Here is a 23,160-nt window from a genome sequence, read left to right on the forward strand (position 1 = left end):
GTCCACCACCACAAATAATCGTGAAACCTTCTGAACGGGATAGCTCATATATGAAGTTCATGAATATCTCCTCCCATACTCGTCCCGGTAGAGCCAACAGCTGTAGTAGTCCTCCTGGTGACATGGTCAGGTATTGTTTCTTTGATAGATCTCACATATGGCCACCATCTCCTCTATATCTTTATGCATCCCCTTCCAGTAAAGCTTTGAAGTTAGCCTCATGTATGTCTTATGCACTCCTGAATGGCAACCAACAGTGCTCCCATGAAACTCATGTGGGATGTGAATCGAAGTCCGGGGCATCGTAAACCTCCCCTGATATAGCAACCTGCCCCCCTCCAACTAGTACCCTGGGTGTCTACCCTCTTCCCTCAGTAAATCAGCCCTGATCTTTCCCAAATTCTCATGCCTAGCACTTTCCTCTCTGATGGCTTCCCAATCAAGCATCAAAGGAACATATAGTGCCACTATCTGCAGCTCCCCCATACATCTGGACAAGACATCTGCCGTATTGTTCTCCACTCTTGGCCTATACTGAATCTCAAAATCATACCCCCAACAACTTGGACAGCAACCTCTAATTCGCTTCTGTCACCATCCGCTGTTCCAGCAGGTATTTCAAGCTCGGTTGATCTGTCCTGACAATGAAATGCCTCTCAAGTAGGTAGCCACTTCTGGATGGCCATTAACTCTCTCTTATATACCGACTTCAGCCTGGCTCTAGCAGTCAACACCTGACTGAAATAGACAATGGGTCTATGACTTTGCATAAGCACTGCACCCAATCTGTATTCGGATGCATTTGTCTTTACTATGAAGATCTGAGTAAAATATGGCAAAGCTAGGATCGATACCATAGTAATAGCCTTCTTCAAGCTCTCAAATGCTGATGTGGCTGCCTCCTCCCATAGGAAACCATCCTTCTCCAACTGCTCAGTGAGTGGCCATGCTATGGTGATGTATCCCTTTACAAACACTCCATAGTAACCTATCAGTCCTAGGAGTCCCCTCAGCTCATTTAGATTTTTAGGCACTGGCCATTTCAACATTGCCTCAATTTTGGACTGATATGCTGTCACCCCTTCTTTTAATATCACGTGGCTCAAGTACTCTACGCTAGCTTGTGTGAAGCAGCACTTCTTCAAGTTGGCCCTCAGCTGGTGCTCCTGCAACACCTCTAATACCCTTTTTATATGCTCATAGTGCTGCTCTTCCGTCCTGCTGTAGACTAGGATGTCATCGAAGAATACCAGTACAAATCGTCTGAGATAAGATTTGAAAACTTTATTCATAAGTGCCTGGAAAGTGGCTGGAGCATTGGTGAGGCCAAAAGGCATCACCAGGAACTCATAGTGTCCATCATGAGTTCTGAAAGCAGTCTTGGGCACATCCTCCTTGTTTATTCGGAATCCAATAGAACTGGACTAGAGAAGGGACTGATGCTGGGTCTGATGATTCTTGCCTCTAGCATCTCTCTAATCAATTTTTCAATTTCATCTTTCTGAAACTGAGGGTAGCGATAAGGCCGTATGCTGATGGGTGACACACCCTCCTTCAAAATGATTGCTTGCTTCTGCTCCCTCTACGGTGGCAATTCCTGAGGTGGTTGAAACACCTCTTGAAACTGCTGCATCAATGGCTATATGGAGAGGGGTATGTCCCCACCCTCTTCCACTCTAGCTCCCTCCAAACTATGCAGCTCCACCAAATATTCTCCACCCGCCAACTGTATATCCCTCACCATAGTTTTAAGAGAAACCATGGATTTTGATATCCATGCATATCCCTTAACCACTATCTTCCTTCCATCTACCATCAACTCCCCAATTCACCTTGGTGTCTCCCAAAGTATGCAACCATTTCATCCCCAGGATGACATCTGTACTCCCTAACTCCAGCAGAAGAAAATCTTCCCTCACCTGAATCCCCTGGATAGCCAATAACACTCTTCTGTAGATCCCCTGGCCTTTTTCCACCTTCCCCGTACCTATCATCACCCCGTAACAACCAACATCCACTAATCTCACTCCCAATTGGTCGACGACCTAAGTGGAAATGGAATTGTGAGTAGCCCCACTATCAAATAGCAGCACCACCTCCCTATCATCTATCTCCCCCTTCACCTTTATGGTATGATTCGTATTTAATTCTACTACCGAGTTCAATGAAACCTCGGCAAGATCCAAATGTAGCTTCTCTTCCATCTCCTCCTCACCTCCCTCCTCAGTTTCCTCATCATCACAGACGGTGAGAACCTGAAGAGTTCGATCCTTACACCGATGCCCTGACATATACTTCTCATCGCATCTGAAGCACAACCTCTTAGCCATCTTCTCTTGCATCTCTTTCTTTGTCAGCCGCTTGAAATTTCCTCCACTCCCTCCTACTATCTTCTCCCTAGTGGCCTCTCGACTTTCTCATGTTTTTGGACCTTTAGGCGCTAGATGGGTGGTCGTCATTCTGTAAGTGCTCCCTGTGCTATTAGGCTCCCCTCTCTAGATTTCTCTGATTTTCAACTAACTATGCCAACTTCATGGTCTCCCCCAAGTCACGAGGCATTAGAACCTTCACTGCTTCTTGGATCTTTGCCTTCAACCCCTTCATAAAATTCCCCTCCAATATAGTATCTGATAATCGCTCCACCATATTGGCCAGGTGCTCAAACCACTCCCGGTAGTCTGCTACTGATCCCTCCTGTGTCAGAGCAAAGAATTGCTCATATAAATCTCCTCCCCGATCGGTTTGGAAACGTTATTGTTTACGAACATTTTTGTATCGACCCAACCCCGATCGAGCTTGGCTAGGCTCGAGCGACCTAATCGATCATCGAGGAGAAATTGACCCAAATTAAACCCCAATTAAATTAAATTAAATTAAATTCAATTTAATTAAAATCAAATCAATCCAAATCAAACCCTGCCGAGCATTGTCGAGCCCAATTCGACGCAATTCGGCGCTGATTTGAGTTTAATTTCACAAAATTGAATCAATCGGACCCAAATCGAATAAGGTCGAGCCCAATCCGGACTTAATTTCAGCCCTAATTTGTCAATTTGTGCTGAATTTGGTTCTCAAACCAAAATTTGAGACTTAAGGTTGAGATCTCCTCTCAATTCCCACCCAAATCTGTGTCAAATCCCTTCAGAAAATCTACTCAAGTGGATTTTTCTTCGATTCGTGCAACGAGGGAATGACATTGGATTGATTTGGGCGGCACTGGCTGCTCGTGCTCTCCAAGATAGCGGAAAGAAGACTCGGCTCTCCCAGGATTATTCGCGCGTTCCAGATAGAGCGGAAGAGAGCAAGACGGAGAGAGCCGAAAGGCTCTCTGCTTGCGTATGTCCGAGGCGGAGCAGAGAAGGGAGAGGGGTTCGGCTCTCCCGTGCTTGGCTTCTGTCTCATACAGAGCGGAAGAGAGGGGGAGCATTCGGCTCCCCCGTTTTCGTCCGTCCCAGGCCGAAGGCTGAGCGAAACAGAGAACCGAATGCGGTTCTTGACCCGTCCAAGTGAGAAGAAGAGATGGTGGGTTTTCTTCATGCAACCGAGTCAAGAATGAGGGCTGGCTGAAACTATATGTACTCCCTTGATGCTGTTTTCTTCTTTCTTGGACCAAAAGAGGGAAGCTTCTCTCAATTTTCCTCCATTTCTTCAAGTGGAAGAGCATAAGCCTGCTCTTTTCCTCTTCTTAAGCAAAAAGGGGAGTTTTGGAGGATAGTAGGGAGACTTGGAAGCTGTCTACTTGCTGTAGAGACTTCTTCTACCCCTTCTTTCAGCTCCGACGACATCAAAACAGTGAAAACTGCTGTTTGGAACGGTCAGACAGCAAGCGATGACTCCGGAAGCACTCAAACAGAGAAAATTGCTGTCCGGAGCGCTTTGGACAGTAAATCCACCCTCCGGGAAGGCTTGGACAGCAGCGGCGATGTTGGGAAAATCTTGGACAGCGGCGGCGACATCCAGAAAAGCTTGGACCTCAGCTTGGAGCCTTCAAAGCATCTTGGACAGCGATCCGGAGCTGGGATTGGAGCATTAGGACAACCCGGGTGAGATAAAATCCTAAAACTTAGTGAGACCTAGGGTCCCCTAAGGCCATTGATGTGTGGTTGACGTCCCCAAGCCATAGATCCCTTGGAAACTTCATTTGTTTGCTTCCCCAAAACCTATGTGCGCTGTCCTCTCCGCTAAACAGTGAAAAATTAGTGTTTTTCACTTGTTTGCTCTCTTGTGAGAGTCAAAGAGGCATGCCAACGCATGTAGGGATGTTGGATTGACATCCAACACCTCTCAAATGCATTTAATAGCATTCATATTGTGTTCAAACCGTCGCCTATAACAAACCTAGACTTCGTCGTCATAGCATCCAAATTTGGAGGCTATGCATTTGGCCAAATCAATTGCATGGTGCTTAGGATATAGATTATGCCAAAATTGATCTAAATAAAATAGCGTAGGTCTCTTTCCGTAAGGATTGCATGCTTTTAGAATTATTGGGAGACCATTAAGCATGTTCATTTGATTTATGGGACAATCTTGTGGTAAGTGTGGGTTTCTAAAGATCCATAAGCCAAACCCTCATGCATTCTTGAATTACTTAAACATGCTTTGCATCTCTTAATTCTCATGGATAACAATGATGGTGAATGATCCTCTAGCATGCAATCTATCCAATTTTTGTGTCATGACAAAATTGATATAAACTTTGGAGAGTTTGCATGTAGGAATTGATAGTTCCTACAATTTAGTGAATGTGAATGTGTTTGGTTGGAAATAATATCATTAACAACCGATCTTTGTGGGGTTTCTCATAGATCCTCTGATGTAAAACTAAATGCTTAAAATGAATGTAATAAAAATTTGTACGATTCCTTGATAAGAGCAAGTAAGATTAGAACTATTAGCAAATTAAAACGATCAAATAAAACATAAGAGCGGTCACTCTCGTTTAGGCTAAGTTGCACACTAAGCATTTGGATTATCAAAACAACATAGAGAATCAAGACATGCAAATATAATAGCTTTCAACAAAAATCCCTAATCTAACAATAAGATTAGAAGCATGGAAAGTACACTCAATCCAACGTTTACTATATTTTAGGTAACGGCGAAACAAAACCCTACGTTTACTAGCTTAGGCAAAGGTGAAGCTCGGCTCCTTTTGAATTGTTATCACCTACAAGATTAGGGGATTAGGAAAGTAATAAAAAAGGGGGAAGAAGTTTACCCTTATCAAAACCCTATAACAAGTGAGATGTTGAAGAAGTTTGTCGTAGCTCCCTTGTAGGTTCAACTTTGTCGAAGCCCGGCAACAAGTAGTCAAGATGTTGAAGACGATCGTCGTTGCTCCCCTTGAAGACTACTCTTGAGAGGGAGGAGACTATCTGGAGAAGTTAAGATGGGAAGAGGGATGGAGGTGGCCAGCTAAGGATGAGAGCACGGGAGAGAACTTTGCTTCAGATTTTTGGAAGAGGTGGAGGGAACTCAAGTATTTATTTCCCCAATTGATCCTTTTACTTTAAGAAAGGATTAGGGTTTAATTAGGGAAGGGTGGGGCGGCTAAGGAGGAGGGAGAGAGGAGGTTTGAATTATTTCCAAGAGGGGAAGGAGGCTTATGGAAATAATTTCATGAGAGCCCATTATGGGGCCGACAGCTTCAATGGGATGAGAGGGAATTTGTGGAGAGATAGGGTGGGCCGGCCGTGCATGGGGTTGATTGGGGAATTTAAGATCCCTTTCCAAACTTAGGATGTTAACTAAGGAAAGAGGATTATAGGCAAGTATCTAATTAATTGATTGAATTAATTATATAGAAGGGGGCCGGCCATGCATGGGGGAAAATTGATTGAGCTTTAAATTTCTTTCCAAACATAGGACATTAATTAAGGGAAGAGAATTAAAGGGAATTTCCAATTAAATTCAGATTTAATGAGATTTGGAAAGTGTCCAAATTAGATTAATTTTATTTTAGGAAAGAATTCAAATTCTAATTTATTTGAATTTGAAAATTGAAATATTTTCAAATTTAAGATGATCTAAATTAGATAAGTCTACAATCCTTTCCTTAGAGGAGGTTTCAAGGAAAAGGAGGGGCAAGTAGGGCCGGCGGGTGAGGGCTTGGGTGGTGGGTGGTCGGTAGGTTTATGGTGGCGGTGGGATTTTGGTCGAGAAAGGAAGATGGGTTAAGGCCGGCGGCGGGTATAGTGGGGAAAGGATGGTGGTGGTGGAAGCCGTTGGCCTGTAGCAAGGTGGGGGCTAGGAGATCCGACGACTAGGAGAAAGAGAAATTGAAAGGAAAGAACGATAAAACAAACCACGAATCCGGCCGTCTCCAAGGTTGGTGGGTGATCCGTTTTCTCCCCCCTAGGGATTTCTCCAAAGCTCCCTCCAAGAATTCTCAAACTCTCTCAAAACACACAAGTGCAAGAAATTTTTTATAATATTCATTCATCAAATTTCAAAGAGAAACATAGGGGCTATAAATAGCCTCATACATAGGACTCCAAATAAGAAAAACGACAATGCCCTCAGGGCTTACATACGACCTCCCTTAAGGGATAAAAACAGGAAAAACAAATACAACATAAATAACAAGCGGCTAATAAAATCGGAACCTCAAAGCCAAGTTATAAGCCATACTTCTTAAATAAAAATAGCCCTCAACTCTATATTTGCATTAAGACTAGACGACATGATTTTAAAATCGACTAGATGGGTCTAGCTGGTAGTCCTTTTCAGACAGGACAGTAAATCTAGAAGTCGGGCAGGTTATGCCTCATGTGAGTTGTAGTTTGTAAGTCCCTTTTGCTTTTCATTAAACTTAGGTTCGAGACACTACCTATCGGTAGTCATCACCTTAGTTTTAGGATCCGAGGCATTGGTTGATTTCAAATCACCCTATAAGCCCTCACCTTCTTGGCAATTCCTTCAACAATTATTTTTGGAATGTAAGCCCCAACATTCTAATAAAAATATCAACTTAGACAAAAATTAGACTTTTAAAATGTAAAGCCCAATATAGGATAGTCCGAGCACCTATGAGATTTCTCAGAATCAAGTGCTCATACTTCACCTCCTTTGACTCTCATTCTAAAATCTGATTCTAAGTTGATATTTTCCTCCATTGAAATTCCTAAAGGCCAAAACCTTTAAGCAAGACTTTCATGGATTCTAAAATAAAATCAAATTTCAGCCAATATTTGAATGACTTTCAAAATGAAGAAAACAACTAGTTTAATACTTTAATCAAAAGTCTTCCCAAGACAAAGCTTGGGATGTAATTAACCATAGGGCTTGCCTTTATGGGACGTACGTACCCCAGAAATAAATAAACTCCATTCGACCAAAATATCGAATGGGGGAATCTCTGTTAAATTGTAAATTTTATCATTGTGTCCATAAGGAAATGATATTTTTACCCTTCGAGGTAATATATCATCATTCTTACGCTGTGCTAAATCATAAAGTATGCAATCCGTTCGATGATACAAAAAAATTCTTTAATAGTTCTATTATGCAGTCCTTGAATTTCCTTCAGTTTCTGATAGGTCTCCTCTAGTCTATCCACTGGTACCATGACAGAGCCTTCCCTTCCAAGCACAAGCCTGCCATTGTCAGCTTCTCCTCCTCCGTCAGCCCATTGATGGCGAAGTACCTCTCCACCTTATAAATCCACCCATAAGCATCCTCCCCTTCAAATATGGGCATCTTCAACTTCCTCACCTTCTGATCTCCACCATTCCCTCTTATTCTTCCACAGCTTCCCCTCTCTCAAGTGCTCGGCCCTCCCCACATCTCCCGGTCTTCCCTTGCCCTGCCATAGCCCAAAGCCCTTCGAATTCCCCCATTCTTTCTTCAAAATCAGCACCTCGCTGGCCATAGTATCCCTCATGGTGTTCCTCATATCTACCTCCTCTCTCTTCTCTCTAAACAGGCTCCAAATGGGGTTTTCTTCTTTCTCCTTTCATGATTTCCACCTCATCTTCCTCCCTCCGGATTTCAGAATTCGTGTTTTTCCCTTCCATCCCTTTTTCCAAGGAAGCTGCCGTTTGGTTGTGGATTTCCAACATTTTCTTCATCATGTCCCGAAGATCGGCTACTTGTCATTCCATGGAGGAAATCCTTTCCTCCACCGTCGCCTTGATTTGATTCATCTCGCCTTCAAGCCTTTCTTCAAGTGAATCTACTTTCTTGGCTGTCATCTCGATCCAGATTTTTGTAGATCAAAAAATTCTAGATTTGGATTACAAAAACAACAACTTTCTCCTTTCCTGGCCAAAAATCAGCCGCAGGAATTTCGCCCAAATCAGCCCACGAACAATCCCAAGACTTGCTTTGATACCAATTTGATAGAAAATGCTTGAGTTCGCAAGTAACCCTAAGGGTAATACTTGAGTTCGCAAGCAAACCTATCACCAATTGATGAAAAACAATGGGAATAATGCAAAATTTGGATGAAAACAGCCCAAAACAATATATTGCGGTAGGAAAATCAAAGCCAAACAATAAGAAAAACAAGATATAAGAGATCCTTTATTTGAGAGGAGGATTGTCTCTCCCAAATCTCTAGACAAGAGAGTCTAGAGCCCAAGTCGCCAAGACACCCTAATTGAGAACAAATCAAAACCTCCTCATTCCCTAAACATCTCTTGCTGTTAATACGAACACTTTCCTAATCTAATCTCCCTCCCAAGTATTGAAAAAGGGAATTAAACTTTCACCATGATTGATTACACACACACACACACACACACACACACACACATATATATATATATAGATCTTTAGGTCGTGGGCTGGTATTTTTGGGTCATGATAATTGCGACCTAAGAGTGGGTTGAGTCTAGAGGATTAAGCTCTTAATCTCTTGAAATGCTCATTCCTTGTAGCTATATTGGAGTATTGGCGACGATTTGCTGATTTCAGTGATGGTGAGTAGCTTTAGGAGGCTGATCCCTACTGTGGAGAAGAATCCTTAAGATTCTGTGTGGATCTATACAAGTTTTATGTAGCTCTTGCCGAGGACAACTCTTTGACTTGACTTACCTAAGCAAGTCACGTTTCTCAGCTGGCGAGTGCTTGTTGAGGGCGAGATGACTGCTTTGGCTGAGCTCCTATTGCTAAAACCTATTAGGTATGAGTTCTTCTATTCAAACCTATTAGATACTTGTGAAAGATCTATATGGACATTTATGAGTATATACCTATGATATGTTCTTTATTTATATAGTGCTAATTTTTTAGCAACTAAATCAATAAAGTGACTTTCTTTGGTCCAAATTCAAATGTAGATTTGGAAGTACCTTTACCTATATTAATTGATGCATGACTCAAATCACAGGTGACCATAGTGCTAGGCGGTGAAGACTCTGCTATATACTTAGCAGTGCCTTGATATAGTTATGTGAATGTGAACACTTCATGGCATGATCCATGCAAGTTAGAGAAACTTGATCACGGCAGATATTTTTTATTATTTTGCCATCTTGTAGTAGTATATTGCTTTCAAGGTATCATGATTATGTGAAGCTAATGATTGGTGTATTCATTATAATTTCAATTAATTTTGCTCTATATTTTATTTCTCTTAAATACGACACCCATAAAAGTTTGACTGTTGGGCATGATGTTCCTTTATTTATTTAAGTAAAAAATCTTTAGGTATCATGGTGTATTTGTTTCATATTCGTGTTTAATTTTCTGTTGTTTGTTCAGTTATGTTCATCCTGAAATAATTGATGTTTATCACTGCTTATTTCATGTTATATTGGTTGTTGTTACAAATCCTCCATTTCTCTCTGTCAAAATCATGATTAAATAGAATAAGAGGATTTCGGGCTCCAAAACTTCACACCTAGTTCTTCTTAGAGAGTTTGTTTCATGTTAAAATTTTATAAAGCATATTAGGTTGTAGATAAGATGTTATTCAAATACTTTGCCATCATTTTGCGATGATTTTATGATCTTATTCCAAGTTTTCTATAGGCGCAAGCCCTTATGATTTATTATGCCTCTTGTGACGAGAGAGAACTTCTAATTAAGATTAGTCGTTTGGTGCTAAGTGCATAGCATATAGCAACTGTAAATTTGATTTAAGATTTATATATTTGCTACCATAAGCTTATTAGAGTGGATGGTGATGGGAATGATGTCAATCTCAATCAAGATATCCTAGTTTTGTCATACTAAATTATCATGGACTCTAATTTATTTAGTGAGTAGAGGTAGTCGAACCAATTTGACTGATGGATCCTTGTATGTAGTCATAGTTTGCGTCGTCCAAGAACACAAATAACTTGCGTAAACCTGCATTAAATGTACATTTCAGCAAGTGGGGATGTGAGGAGTTCATGGTGAGGTAGAGATTGCAAGACTAAGGGTTGGGATAACAATGTTTAACTGTTGAGGTTGTCAATCAGTGTGGATAGAACGAAGCAATTAGGAGGTTTTTTAGAACACAAAAGAATGAGAGTGGGAAAGCGTATGTGATTTGTTGTTTGATTGAGGGTATGGAGCTGGGTGTGGGAAGGTGTCACGACCCGGTATGGAGGCTCAAATTAATGAGGCAAGTGCAAACGGTCAGATGGTAAATTAGATTTTTAATTACTAAATCTATCTCCATTACACTGAAATAGCCATTAAACTTCAAAAATATAAATTGATATAAAATGATTTTAATATCTTTTTTTAGGTGCGCCACATTTACGGTACACATTTTCATCTCTTTTATTTATTTTGATTATAATAATTATACATGAAAATGTTATAACAATTAAGAGTAAGCCACAGCTCAGTGAGTAAAACATACTTCTAAACTATAGTAACTCAAGGCTATTTGAACAATATGCATGATTCCTTTTCATTTCATATCATAAAATAATTTTATTTCAAGGCTTTCAATGTTATGCATAAATCATATATGTTGTTTAAATCATACATATCATATGTATCATATATGTATTCATATATTTCTCATTTCTAATTAATAATATAATCGTGACAGGAGCCACCGTCTAATTTAATATCAATAAAGGTACTCCTTTTTCATTTTCATTTCCAATTCTATTTCCATTAACGTGCACGGGTATATTGCGTCCCCCAACCAGTACCATCGAGGGGTGAGCTCTATCAATTCAACATGCACATGCAATTATATATATCTAATCATTTCATTACTTTATACTTTATGAATAATGTAAGATAAATTATTCAATATATGAGAGAGATTATTTACAATGCAGTTAGAATAAACAGTTAGATAAATCATTTACAATAACAATTAAAATGCAATTAGAAGCAATACAATTACCATAATATAGATTATCTTCAATTCTCTGGATGTGTTGGTCGAGTCCAATTTGTGAGGCGGAAACATTTACTTAATTTTGTGTGAAATTGTATCCAACGACTACTATTGTCATCAATTTTGATTGGGTTTTGTTCAGTGTTCTTTTGGTACACTTTGTGTAGGTCAACAAGGATGAGTTTGGTGCTTCTTGTTGAAGCTTATCGATCATATAGCATTTATTATTCTTGGGTTCATTGAGTTGCACCTGTATAATTGCTTCTCTTATTAAGTTTGTATATTAATTTTAGGCTTTGTTTGGGACGGCTTTCTTACTGCTTATTAAAGTGGCTTTCTTGTACAAAAAATCTAATTTTTTTACTAAAAAGCCGCTTTAAGAAGCAGGAAGAAAGTCAATCCTAAACGAAGCCGTAGTCTCAAATTACATGGTGAAATGATAGTTTTTTCGTGGCAAAATAGGTTAAAACAGCAGAAACTGGATATATGTCTCGTAGATTGGTAAAGGGCATGGAAGATATTTCACTTCATTATGATCTTACTGTTCGGGATGCTAGTGGGGCTATAGCTCAATTCCTATATGGAGATGATGGCTTGGATCCTGCAAAGATGGAGGGAAAAGAAGGGAGCCCATTAAATTTTGATCAGTTGTACATGAAAGTCATGGTTTGTATATTATGTTATAATTTTCACACTTAGTTTTTACGAGTTATGTTCAGGTGACGGGATATGTTTCTTTTGGCAGGCTACATGCCCGCATAGAGAGAATGATAGTTTGTCGCCAGCAGAGATATTACAAACTTTGGATAAAAGGTTTTCACGGTGTGAAATGGCTCCAGAGGGCGGTTGCTCTTCCGAGTTTAAGCAAAAGTTGTCAGATTTTATACAGAAGCGTATTGTTACGCTTCAACAAACGAGGCAGGCACTTCAGCTTGATGAAAATCCTGCAATAAATAAAGGTTGCTGTAAAAGAGAAACTATTTCAACTCGCATATCTGGAATTTCTGCCAAACAGTTAGAGGTTAGCTGGATACTCTCTAAATGATCATTTTGGAATTGATCCTATATAAACTATAGAACAATGCAATGCATATGCCAATATACCTAAATAAGTTGTTCTTCCTAGCCGCAAAAAAACGAGTAATACTTTGTTTAGCAACTCAGTACTTTATTAGGAATAGGATCTACAAAAAAAATGATAATACTCGCATATCTGGAAGAAAAGAGAAACTATTTTTCAAAAGAAATATTACAACTAATTTTGATATCATATTTCTGTTAATTCCAAGGTTTATTTCAATTTTATATTTATGATGCATTAACATCATAAAAAACTTGATAAATTAGTTTTTTTAAGAGTAGGGAAGTAAAAAGTTGACCTAAGTTCACATAGATTGAAGTTGTTCAAAATGACCTGCAAAAAATATGTTTAATACATCAAATAACATTCAATAAGAATTTATGAAAATGATTATTTATTAGGTTGACCTCAAATAGTTTGGGTAAGGCTAATGATGATGAAGCAGGCTAATGATGATGAAGCAATAAGATTTTTGATAGATGACAATAACTAGGGAAAAAATTGTATAATTTGAGCGAGTTAGAGGTTTATAAACTCAAAATATTTTAGTACATTTCATGTTTAGTCTATAAAGTATCAACCAAGTATCATGTTCAGGGGTGGATTCATGTTTTTTTTTTTTCATGTGGGGCACAAATTATTAAAATAAAAATATCTTAACATTTTTTCATCCGGGCTTGGGACCGACATAAGTTGTTTTAATTTTTTTTTTTTCAATCGTCAGACTCAATATAAAAAGATAGAATATATGATGAAGGAAAAAATTTACAATTGAGAGCGCTAAATCTTGATATTATTCTTATATATTATCTATTATTTCTCTCGCCAAGTCTTCATTTTTTGAAATCGTTGTACAATCATTTTATTATTAATACTATTGAATATCTTTTTCAATATAAGTAGACAATTATTCATCTAGTAGTCTTCCATATGATTACGTAAACGATTCCTTATAATGCTCATTGCAAAGAACGCTTGTTCGACTGTTTTTGTAACAATTAGCAATATCAGAGCAAGCTTTATAAGTATGAATACCAAATGATAAACATTATTCTTCCTAGTCTCTACTATTTTCTGAGCAAGTTATCCAAATCCTTGCAAATTCATAAATGCATCAGTTGATTTCACATCAATAATAAAATTTTCAATTTGATTGTCTAATATGGTAATATTCATTTATGAAAAATCTGATGGATAAAATTTTGTTAGACGTAGCAATCGATCTTTATCAAAAGCTGAAAATGAATTATATGGATTCAAACATGCCACACACATAAGTAATTATGTATTAATTTGATAGGAAATACTTGATTTCAAGTAGTTCCTAACCAAAGTTTGAAGCAATTCGTGATAACTCCTGCTGTTTACAGCAGGAAAACAGTAAAATCTGGACCAAAACAGAGAAAACCGGAGAGAAAAATGGAGAAAAACTCGCCCAAACAATTATACTTTACTAGTAGATGAAAGAAATTTGCAAAGATACAAAGATCCTCTATTCGAGAGGAGGATCGCACTCTCCCAATCTCTAGAATTTGTTCTAGAGCCCAAGCCTCCAAGAAAACCCCTTTTGCAATCAAACAAAACATAATCCCCCCCCCCCCCTAAAGGCCTAAACTCCCTCCTCTCACTTAATACAAAATATTTCCTAATTGATTTTCCCTCCCATTGCTTAGCCGCCCAACCCAATTTGAAAATTGCATTAAGTGGGGCCCTCATGTGGGCAGGCCAGAAGATGGGAGGCGGACTGTCCGCCTTCTGTAAACCTGAACTGGCCTTTTGGCCGGTTCTGTCAGTTCCTTGTGAACCGGCTGCACATCAATACCGCGCTCCCAAAGAACTACCTTGTCCTCAAGGTGAAAATCAGGAAATTGATGTTTCACCCTCTCGTATGGCTCCCACGTGGCCTCGTAGTCTGGAAGGTTCTTCCACTGGACCAACACTTCATTAGTTTCTTCTTCTTTCTGGCGAGCCCCTATCAGTTCTAGCGGTTCCAAAACCACCTCTAAATCCTCTGTCAGAGTCGCTGGTAGCTCGGGTTTGGCTGTATAGTCTCCAATGACCTTCCTCAACTGTGATACATGAAAGACTGGATGTATGGTCGCCGTTGGTGGTAGCTTCAGTCGATATGCTACTGCTCCGATCTTCTCCATCACTTCATAAGGCCCAAAGTACCGAGGAGCCACCTTCTCATTTCTCCTGTTGGCGACTGTTTTCTGTCTATATGGTCGGAGCTTCAAATACACCTTCTCCCCCACTTCAAATTGGATGTCCCTCCTATGCCCGTCCGCTTGCCGCTTCATAATCTGTTGAGCCCTCAGTAAATGTCTCTTCAATTCTTCTAGCACTTTATCCCTCTCCTCCAAATACTCCTGCTGAAGACACGGGAGTACTACTACTCCCAAAATGCACCAAGTGAGGAGGGCCCCTTCCGTACAACACCTTGAATAGGATCATATGTGCAGCCGAGTGGAAAGAGGTATTGTACCAATATTCCGCCCATGACAGCCACTTAGCCCACTGTTTGGGCGTATCCGACACGAAGCATCTCAAGTATGTTTCCAAGCTCCTATTGACCACCTCAGTCTGGCCATCCGTCTGCGGGTGGTAGGCGGTGCTCCTTTTCAGAACTATTTCCTACAACTTGAACAACTCTTTCCAGAAATGGCTAAGGAACACCTTATCTCTGTCTGACACGATTGCCTCTGGTACCCCGTGCAATCTGACCACCTCCCTAATGTAATCTGAGGCTACTGTCACCGCGGTGTACGGATGTCGGAGAGGAATGAAATGAGCGTACTTGCTCAATCTATCTACCACCACCAAGATCATTGTGAATCCTTCTGAACGAGGCAGTCCATCTATGAAGTCCATAGATATCTCCTCCCATACCTGTCCTGGTAATGCCAACGGCTGTAGTAGTCCTCCTGGCGACATTGCCAGATATTTGTTCCTCTGACAAACTTCGCACCTTGCCATCATCTCCTCTACATCTCTATGCATCCCCTTCCAGTAAAGCTCGGCCGCCAGTCTCCTGTAAGTCTTCTGCACTCCTGAATGGCCCCCGACTGCGCTCCCATTAAATTCTTGGAGTAAATTTGGGATGTGGATCGATGTTCGGGGCATCACAAATCTCCTCTGAAACAACAGTCTGTCTCCCTCCAATGAGTACCCTGGGTGACTACCATCCTCTTTCAGTAAATCTGACCTGATCTTTCCCAAATCTTTATCTCTAGAACTCTCTTCTCTGATGGACTCCCAATCGAGCATCAAAGGCACGGATAATACCACTGCTTGCAGCTCTCCCATACATCTGGACAAGGCATCTGCCGCCTTGTTCTCCACTCCTGGCCTATACTGGATCTCAAAATTGTACCCTAACAACTTGGACAGCCACCTTTGATGCTCCTCTATCACCATCCGCTGCTCCAGTAGGTATTTCAGGCTCCGTTGATCTGTCTTGACAATGAAATGTCTCTCAAGCAGGTAGGGCCGCCACTTCTGGATGGCCAACACGATGGCCATTAATTCCCTCTCATAAACTGATTTCAGTCTGGCTCTAGCAGTCAATACCTGGCTGAAATAGGCAATAGGCCTCCGACTCTGCATCAACACTGCACCAAGACCGTACCCGGATGCATCGGTCTCCACAATAAAAGTCTGAGTGAAATCTGGCAACGCTAAGACCGGCACCGTCATCATCGCCTTCTTCAAGCTCTCAAATGTTGATGTGGCTGCCTCCCCCCATAGGAATCCGTCCTTCTTCAACTGCTTAGTAAGCGGCCATGCTATGGAGCTATACCCCTTTACAAACCTTCTGTAGTAACCTATCAGTCCTAGGAATCCCCTCAGCTCCTTTAGATTTTTCGGTACTGGCCATCTTAGCATTGCTTCAATTTTGGACTGATCAGCTGCCACCCTGTCTTTTGAAACCACATGGCCCAAGTACTCTACATTGGTTTGTGCAAAGCAACATTTCTTTAAATTGGCCATCAACTGGTGATCCTGCAGTACCTTTAACACCTTTTTTTAAGTGCTCCCAGTGCTCCTCTGTCCTGCTGTAAATCAGGATATCGTCAAAAAACACTAACACAAACCGTCTGAGATAAGGTTTGAAAACCCTATTCATCAGAGCCTGGAAAGTCGCTGGGGCGTTGGTGAGACCAAAATGCATCACCAAAAACTCATTAAGTTCTGAATGCTGTCTTGGGTACATCCTCCTCCTTCATTCGGATCTGGTGGTAGCCTGATTTCAAGTCTATCTTGCTAAAAATCACAGTCCCACTCAATTCATCTAGGAGCTCGTCGATGACGGGTATTGGAAACTTGCCCGGGACAGTCTCCTTGTTGAGTGCTCTATAGTCCACACAAAACCGCCAGCTGCCATCCTTCTTCTTGACCAACAGAATGGGACTAGAGAAAGGACTGATACTCGGTCTGATGATTTCTGCCTCTAACATTTCTCTAATCAACTGTTCAATCTCATCCTTCTGAAACTGAGGGTAGCGATATGGTCGTACGCTGATGGGTGATTCCCCCTCCCTCAAAACGATGGCATGCTCCCTCTCCCGCTGCGGTGGTAACCCTTGAGGTAGCTGAAAAACCTCTTGGAACTGCTGAATCAATGGCTGAATGGAGAGTGAGATGTCCCCTCCTTCCTCTAATCTCGCCCCCTCCAAACTGTGCAGCTCCACCAAATACCCTCCGCCTGCCGACTGAATGTCCCTCACCATGGTTTTAAGAGAAACTAAGGATTTGGAAAGTCCCGGATCTCCCTTGATTACCACTATTTTTCCCTCGGCCGTTAGCTCCATCGTGAGTGCTCCCCAATTCACCTTGGTGTCCCCCAAAGTCTGCAGCCATTTCATGCCCAAGATGACATCGGTACTCCCAAGCTCCAGTGGAAGGAAATCTTCCTTCACCTGTATCCCCTGGATCGTCAGTCGCACTCCTCTGCAAATCCCCTGACCCTTCTCCATCTTCCCTGTGCCCATCATCACCCCATAACAGCCAGTGTCCACTAATCTCACTCCCAGTTGATCAACGATCTGTGTGGAAATGAAGTTGTGAGTCTCCCCACTATCAATCAGCACCACCACCTCCTTGTCCTCTATCTCTCCCCTCACTTTCATGGTGTGATTTGTAGTGAATCCCACCACTGAGTTCAGGGAAACCTCTGCCATATCCAAGTGTAGCTTCTCCTCCATCTCCTCCTCTGTCTCTAGCTCACCTCCCTCCTTAGTTTCCTCGTCATTCCAGACAGTGAGAACCTGAAGAGTTCGGTCCTTGCACCGATGCCCCGTTGTGTACTTCTCATCGCAGCGAAAACACAATCCCTTAGCCCTCTTCTCCTGCATCTTTTTCTCTGTCAGCCGTTTGAAATTTCCGCCATTTCCCCCTCCTGTCCTCTCCCTTGGTGCTTCTCGTGGTACTCCCTGGGCAGTTCCCTTGGGGGCTAGGAAGGCAGTTGTCATCTTGTAGGACCCCCCCAGAGCTACCGCTACGAGCTCCCCTCTCCAGGTGCTTCTGGTCCTCCACCAGCTGTGCCAACTCCATGACTTCTCCCAAGTCCCATGGTCGCATCACCCTGACAGCTGCCCTGATCTCCGGTTTAAGGCCCTTCATGAAGTTCCTCTTCAACACGGTCTCAGAGAGACGATCCAGCCTGCTCGCGAGGTACTCAAACCTGTCGCGGTAATTGGAGACCGTTCCCTCCTGTGTCAGGGCAAAGAACTGCTCGTAGAAGTCTCCTCCCCTACTGGCTCGGAAACGCTCTAGCAGACAGTCCTTGAACTCCCTCCAGCTTCAAATAGGCCTCCTCATGTCCCGCCACTGGTACCAAGCTAATGCTTTCCCTTCCAAACAAAGTCGTGTTGCTGTTAATTTCTCCTCCTCGGTCAACCCATTGACCGCAAAGTATCGCTCCACCTTGTAGATCCAGCCATGTGCGTCCTCGCCCTCAAAGATGGGCATCTTCAATTTCCTCACCCTCGGGTCTCCCCAGTTTCCCCTCGCTCTTCCATAACCTCCCATTCCCCGAGAGGGAAAATCTCCCCAGTGGTCACGAACTTCCCTCCGCCAATCATACCCCTGCCCTTCCTCATACTCTTCCCTCCGTCTCTCCTCCTCAGCACCTCGACTGTAAAACTCATTCCTTCTCCCAAAAAATTCAGCACCCCTTCTTTCATAGCCCATGCTCATCTCCTCCCTAGAAAGTGGTTCTAGCGGAGGCATTCCGTCATTCCCATCAAGGATCTCCACTTCGGTTGTCTCCCTCCCCCTCAATGGGTTTGGGTTCCCGTTTCTCTCATTGTCGCCAGTGGCCTCCCTTGCTTCTGCTGTTGTCGGGTTTGGTTTGCCCTCAAACATCTTCTTCATCATTTCTTCTAATGCCGTGAACCTTCCATCCATCTTTTCATGGATGGACGCAAATTGATTTTGAAATTTAACGGTTCTTTCTTCCAAATTGGTCTTCAGTTGGCCGATTTCACCCTCCAGAACTTCTACTTTTCGTCCGGCCATCTTCTCTTCCACGGTAACCGAGAATTTCCCTTGCGGAAGAGGTTTCCTTGCTGAAATTTCTGAATTTCAGCCGCCGATGGTCCCAAGATGATGCTCTGATACCAATTTGATAGGAAATACTTGATTTCAAGTAGTTCCTAACCAAAGTCTGAAGCAATTCGTGATAACTCCTGCTGTTTACAGCAGGAAAACAATAAAATCTGAACCAAAACAGAGAAAACCGGAGAGAAAACTGAAGAAAAACTCACCCAAACAATTGTACTTTACTAGTAGATAAAAGAAACTTGCAAAGATACAAAGATCCTCTATTCGAGAGGAGGATCGCACTCTCCCAATCTCTAGAATTCGTTCTAGAGCCCAAGCCTCCAAGAAAACCCTAATTTGCAATCAAACAAAACATAATCCCCCCCTAAACTCCCTCCTCTCACTTAATATAAAATATTTCCTAATTGATTTTCCCTCCCATTGCCTAGCAGCCCTACCCAATTTGAATATTGCATTAAGTGGGGCCCTCATGTGGGCAGGCCAAAAGATGGGAGGCGGACTGTCCGCCTCCTGTAAACCTGAACCGGCCTTTTGGCCGGTTCTGCCGGTTCCTTGTGAACCGGCTGCACATCATAATTTCATCAAACTATTATTGAGCTCTTGAAGTTATATTTCTGTCATTGTATAAATAAATTGAATTGATAATGATGTCTATTTGTGGTAGTTTGAGTATGACGTCTTGATCTTCCTCACATTATAAATTCTTCAGTTATATTTGAAATATTTATGTTATTCTTCTCATAAAATAATTCAAATTCTTTGAACAACGTATCACACCCGTCATCTCTCATGCGTTGAAGCCTTTGTTTAGATACCTTTACCAAAGTTATTACATTTATAATATCTTGATCATTTCTTTGCAGTACTTGCGACAATTCATTTGTAACTCCTGCTATAATCTTCATCATATGCAAATTGAAAACAAATTCAAAATTTTGTACAATATCAAGTAGGGCATATGCTTCACCTTTTTGCTCAGTGCTAGATCCTTCATGTATTATTATCTCAGAAACCATAGTTATATATCCAAATAGAAAAATTAAACTGATGAGTAAATCATAGTGTGCACCCCAACGAGTTTCTCCTGGTCTTTGAATAGCAATTTCTTGGTTTAAACCTCTACCTTTCATAACTCCTCAACTTTCTAGTTGCTCAATAACTTTGTAATATTTACCTCCGAGTATATCTCCTTTTTTTGCATGAACTATCAATCATATTTATCATACTAGTAACAATATTAAAAAATGAAACAACTTGGATATGATTTTTTGCGACTAAAACTAATGTTAATTAGAGTTGGTGCGCTAAATAATGTACATAATAAGCAGAACAATTTTCTTTCATGATCGATGTTTTTAGTTCATTAAACTCACCTCGCATGTTACTAGCTCCATCGTAACCAGATATCTCTTTCTTTGTTCATTTAATCTTCACATTTTTGTCTAGCAATGTTATGATGATTGATTATATGACCAACATGAATCTGAAATCAATCCTTTTTTTCAAACTTATTAAACCCCTTGTGTCAAAACTGCCTCTGCTAGCTTGCTCTCCAATCTCAGGTCTATAATGATAACAAAAAATAATAATAAGCTGCATCTTTGGAGAAATTGTATTCTAGCCAAACTTTGTGATCATCAAACTATGCAGGATTAAATCTTCAAAATTTATTTTCAATTTTTGTGGGGTAGAATTCATGATCATGTGGTTGATACGGTTCTTTTAGCAAGTAGTACTCCCACTGATGTGAAACGGAAACGCCAATTACTTGCCTAGGTGGCAAGACTAATTAAATCCCAAATCAATTTGGGGAGAGAATGAAAATCTGAAATTAAATTTCAGATTAAGTGATTTGGGAGGGAAAATTAAGTGAAATACCAATTTTGAATTCCCAAATTAAAGAGGAGGATTATTGCTCATTCAATTGGGAGAAAGTTGGGCTGATTTTGTGGAGTCATTAATGTGATTAGGAGAGGGAGGGGAGGCCATTAAGGGGCCGGCCACATGATGAGGAGAGAGGGGATGAGTTTTGAGAGAGTGGGGACCACCAATTTAATTTCAGATTTTACAAAATCTGAAATTAAAATTTCAGATTTAATAAGGAAGGAAGATTCTTAAATTAAAACAATCAATTGGATTGAATTTGAATTTCAAATTCGAAATTCAATTTCAATTTATTTTGATTGCTTGAATTAAGGAGGCAATTTAGGAAACATTTAATGGCTAATGAAACTCCTAAATTTCATATTTGAAATTCAAAAGAAGAGGGGGAGAAGGAGGCGGCGGCAAGGTGGGAGGGGACCGGCGGGCTGGAGCTGGCCGGCGGCTGCTGGTGGAGGATTGGCCGGTGGGAGGAGCCTTGAAGGCCGGCGGGTTGGACCTTGTAAGCCGGTGGTCTGGATGGTTCCAAGGGGTCGGCGACAGCAAGGTGAGGGGAGGGGAAGAGGAGAAAATCTGAGGATTTTCGTTGCTTTGATTCCACCACCCTTTTAATCTTCAAGACCCTGTCGAGAGTTCTCAGGACCCTTACTCGACAGGGTCGAGCTTTCTCCCACCCGGGGAGAATGATGAGGGCATCAGATTTCGACATGTGTACCATCGCCGGGGACGACGATCGACGGCCCTGATTCAGAGCCTTTATCTATGATGCTTTAGTTCTTTTCTTTTATTAGTTATTTCATGTTTCCGTTTGTACCCCTATGAGGGATGTTTCACTTATTGTAGCCCAAGGGCATTTGTGACTTTATGCTTTTATTTTTCTGTAAGCCTATATATAAAGGCTTGTATCATTGTATTGGAGCATTATTGATGAAATGAAAATTATTCTCTTTGTTCTCTTTGTGAGTGCATGACAAGATCTCTTAGTGAGTTCTTCCTTGGGATCTCTTGGTGAGTTATCCATCTTATTTTATGTTTATTCGTTCACCGTTTCTCCCTCGTTAGAAGCTCCTCAAAATCCCCTCGGGGAAATCCCATTAATGCTCAATTAACCCCCTTTAATCCTATTTGAAATTCAAATTAGGATTAAAATCTTCCCTCCACTTTTCTTAAAACTGAAAATACTTTCAGTTTTCCTCCTATAATCTCTCCATAATTGAAATTTACAATTAATGCATTGATTACATTAATTGTAATTTCAAATCCCTAACCCTTCTCTCCTAAAATTCTCTAAAACTGAAGTTTCTTTCAGCTTTTGAAGTTAATTCCTGCACTCCTCCCTCCTCCACCCTCATACATCCGCCGGCCTCCTCCCCCCTTGGCTTCTACCCGCCGCCCCTCCTCTCCTCCTTGGAGACGTATTCACGGCAACCACCTTTCCCCTTTTCCGAGGATGCATGGATGTTCCCGAATGGAATTTCGGGTTTGAATACGACGATCAAGGACTAGTAGACATCCTCCGGTCCCCTTTCTTTGACGTTGGATTCGACTTCGACGACTCCGTTGAGGAGTATTTGGCCCGGATCGTACCCACCTTGATAGAGACCGTCGACGATCATTTTTCGGTGTACACTTGGATCGTCAAAGGACGTCGCTTTGCAACACCTCCACAACCCGCGCCGACCTCTTCATACCTACGGATCTACGGCGCCGTCGCCCTAGGAGTGATCTCCTCCATCGTGTGGTTCTTCTTCTCCCAACAAGCCTAGGAGTAGGTAAATGAGAGCGGCCTCAAGGTGAGACAATCGCTTTGTTAGCCTTGGGATTTTTGTTGTTCGTTTCATTTGCTTTACGTTTATGAAAGTTGTTATTTTTCTCGACCTTGCTAATTTAGGTGTAAGTGCTTGCCTAGTCGTAGTTAACAATTGAGATTTCCGAAAAGCTTGAATTGGGAACAAGATTTAACTTGCAATTATCATACTTGGATAATCTTTTGTTAAGCTTCTAAATACAAATCCTGGATTTACATCATGTTACATCATATTTGGTATCAGAGCCTCCCACACACCATCCATATCATTTGAATGATGATCTTTTTTTTCCTCATTTGGGACGGGTAGAAAGATAAATTAAATTTATTTCTACACAGCTCTGTTAACTTGTGCATTGGTTTCACTACATAAAATTGTCTGATCATCTCCTTTAAATTTTCTTTTTAAATACCTCTTCATATATAAGTTGAATGAAAACATAGTTGACAAATTTATAACATTGAAAGACAAGGTAAAAAAACAACATAAAGTTTTAAGTTACTTGGATTGAAAAGAATTTTGGCTCCACT

General features: G+C 41.2%; 1 protein-coding gene across 1 annotated transcript in view; it reads left to right on the plus strand.

The window, feature by feature from the left end:
• Positions 1–23,160, plus strand: part of LOC110102967 (DNA-directed RNA polymerase III subunit 1) — an 83,100-nt gene that overhangs the window by 37,128 nt on the left and 22,812 nt on the right. The window contains exons 18-19 of the mRNA XM_020831494.2: positions 11,759–11,962; positions 12,042–12,317. Of these exons, the coding sequence (XP_020687153.1) occupies positions 11,759–11,962; positions 12,042–12,317 (480 nt within the window). The remainder of the gene's footprint in view (positions 1–11,758; positions 11,963–12,041; positions 12,318–23,160) is intronic.

The sequence above is a fragment of the Dendrobium catenatum genome, unplaced genomic scaffold, assembly GCF_001605985.2.
Source record: "Dendrobium catenatum unplaced genomic scaffold, ASM160598v2 fragScaff_scaffold_1482, whole genome shotgun sequence".
Lineage (NCBI taxonomy): Eukaryota > Viridiplantae > Streptophyta > Magnoliopsida > Asparagales > Orchidaceae > Dendrobium > Dendrobium catenatum.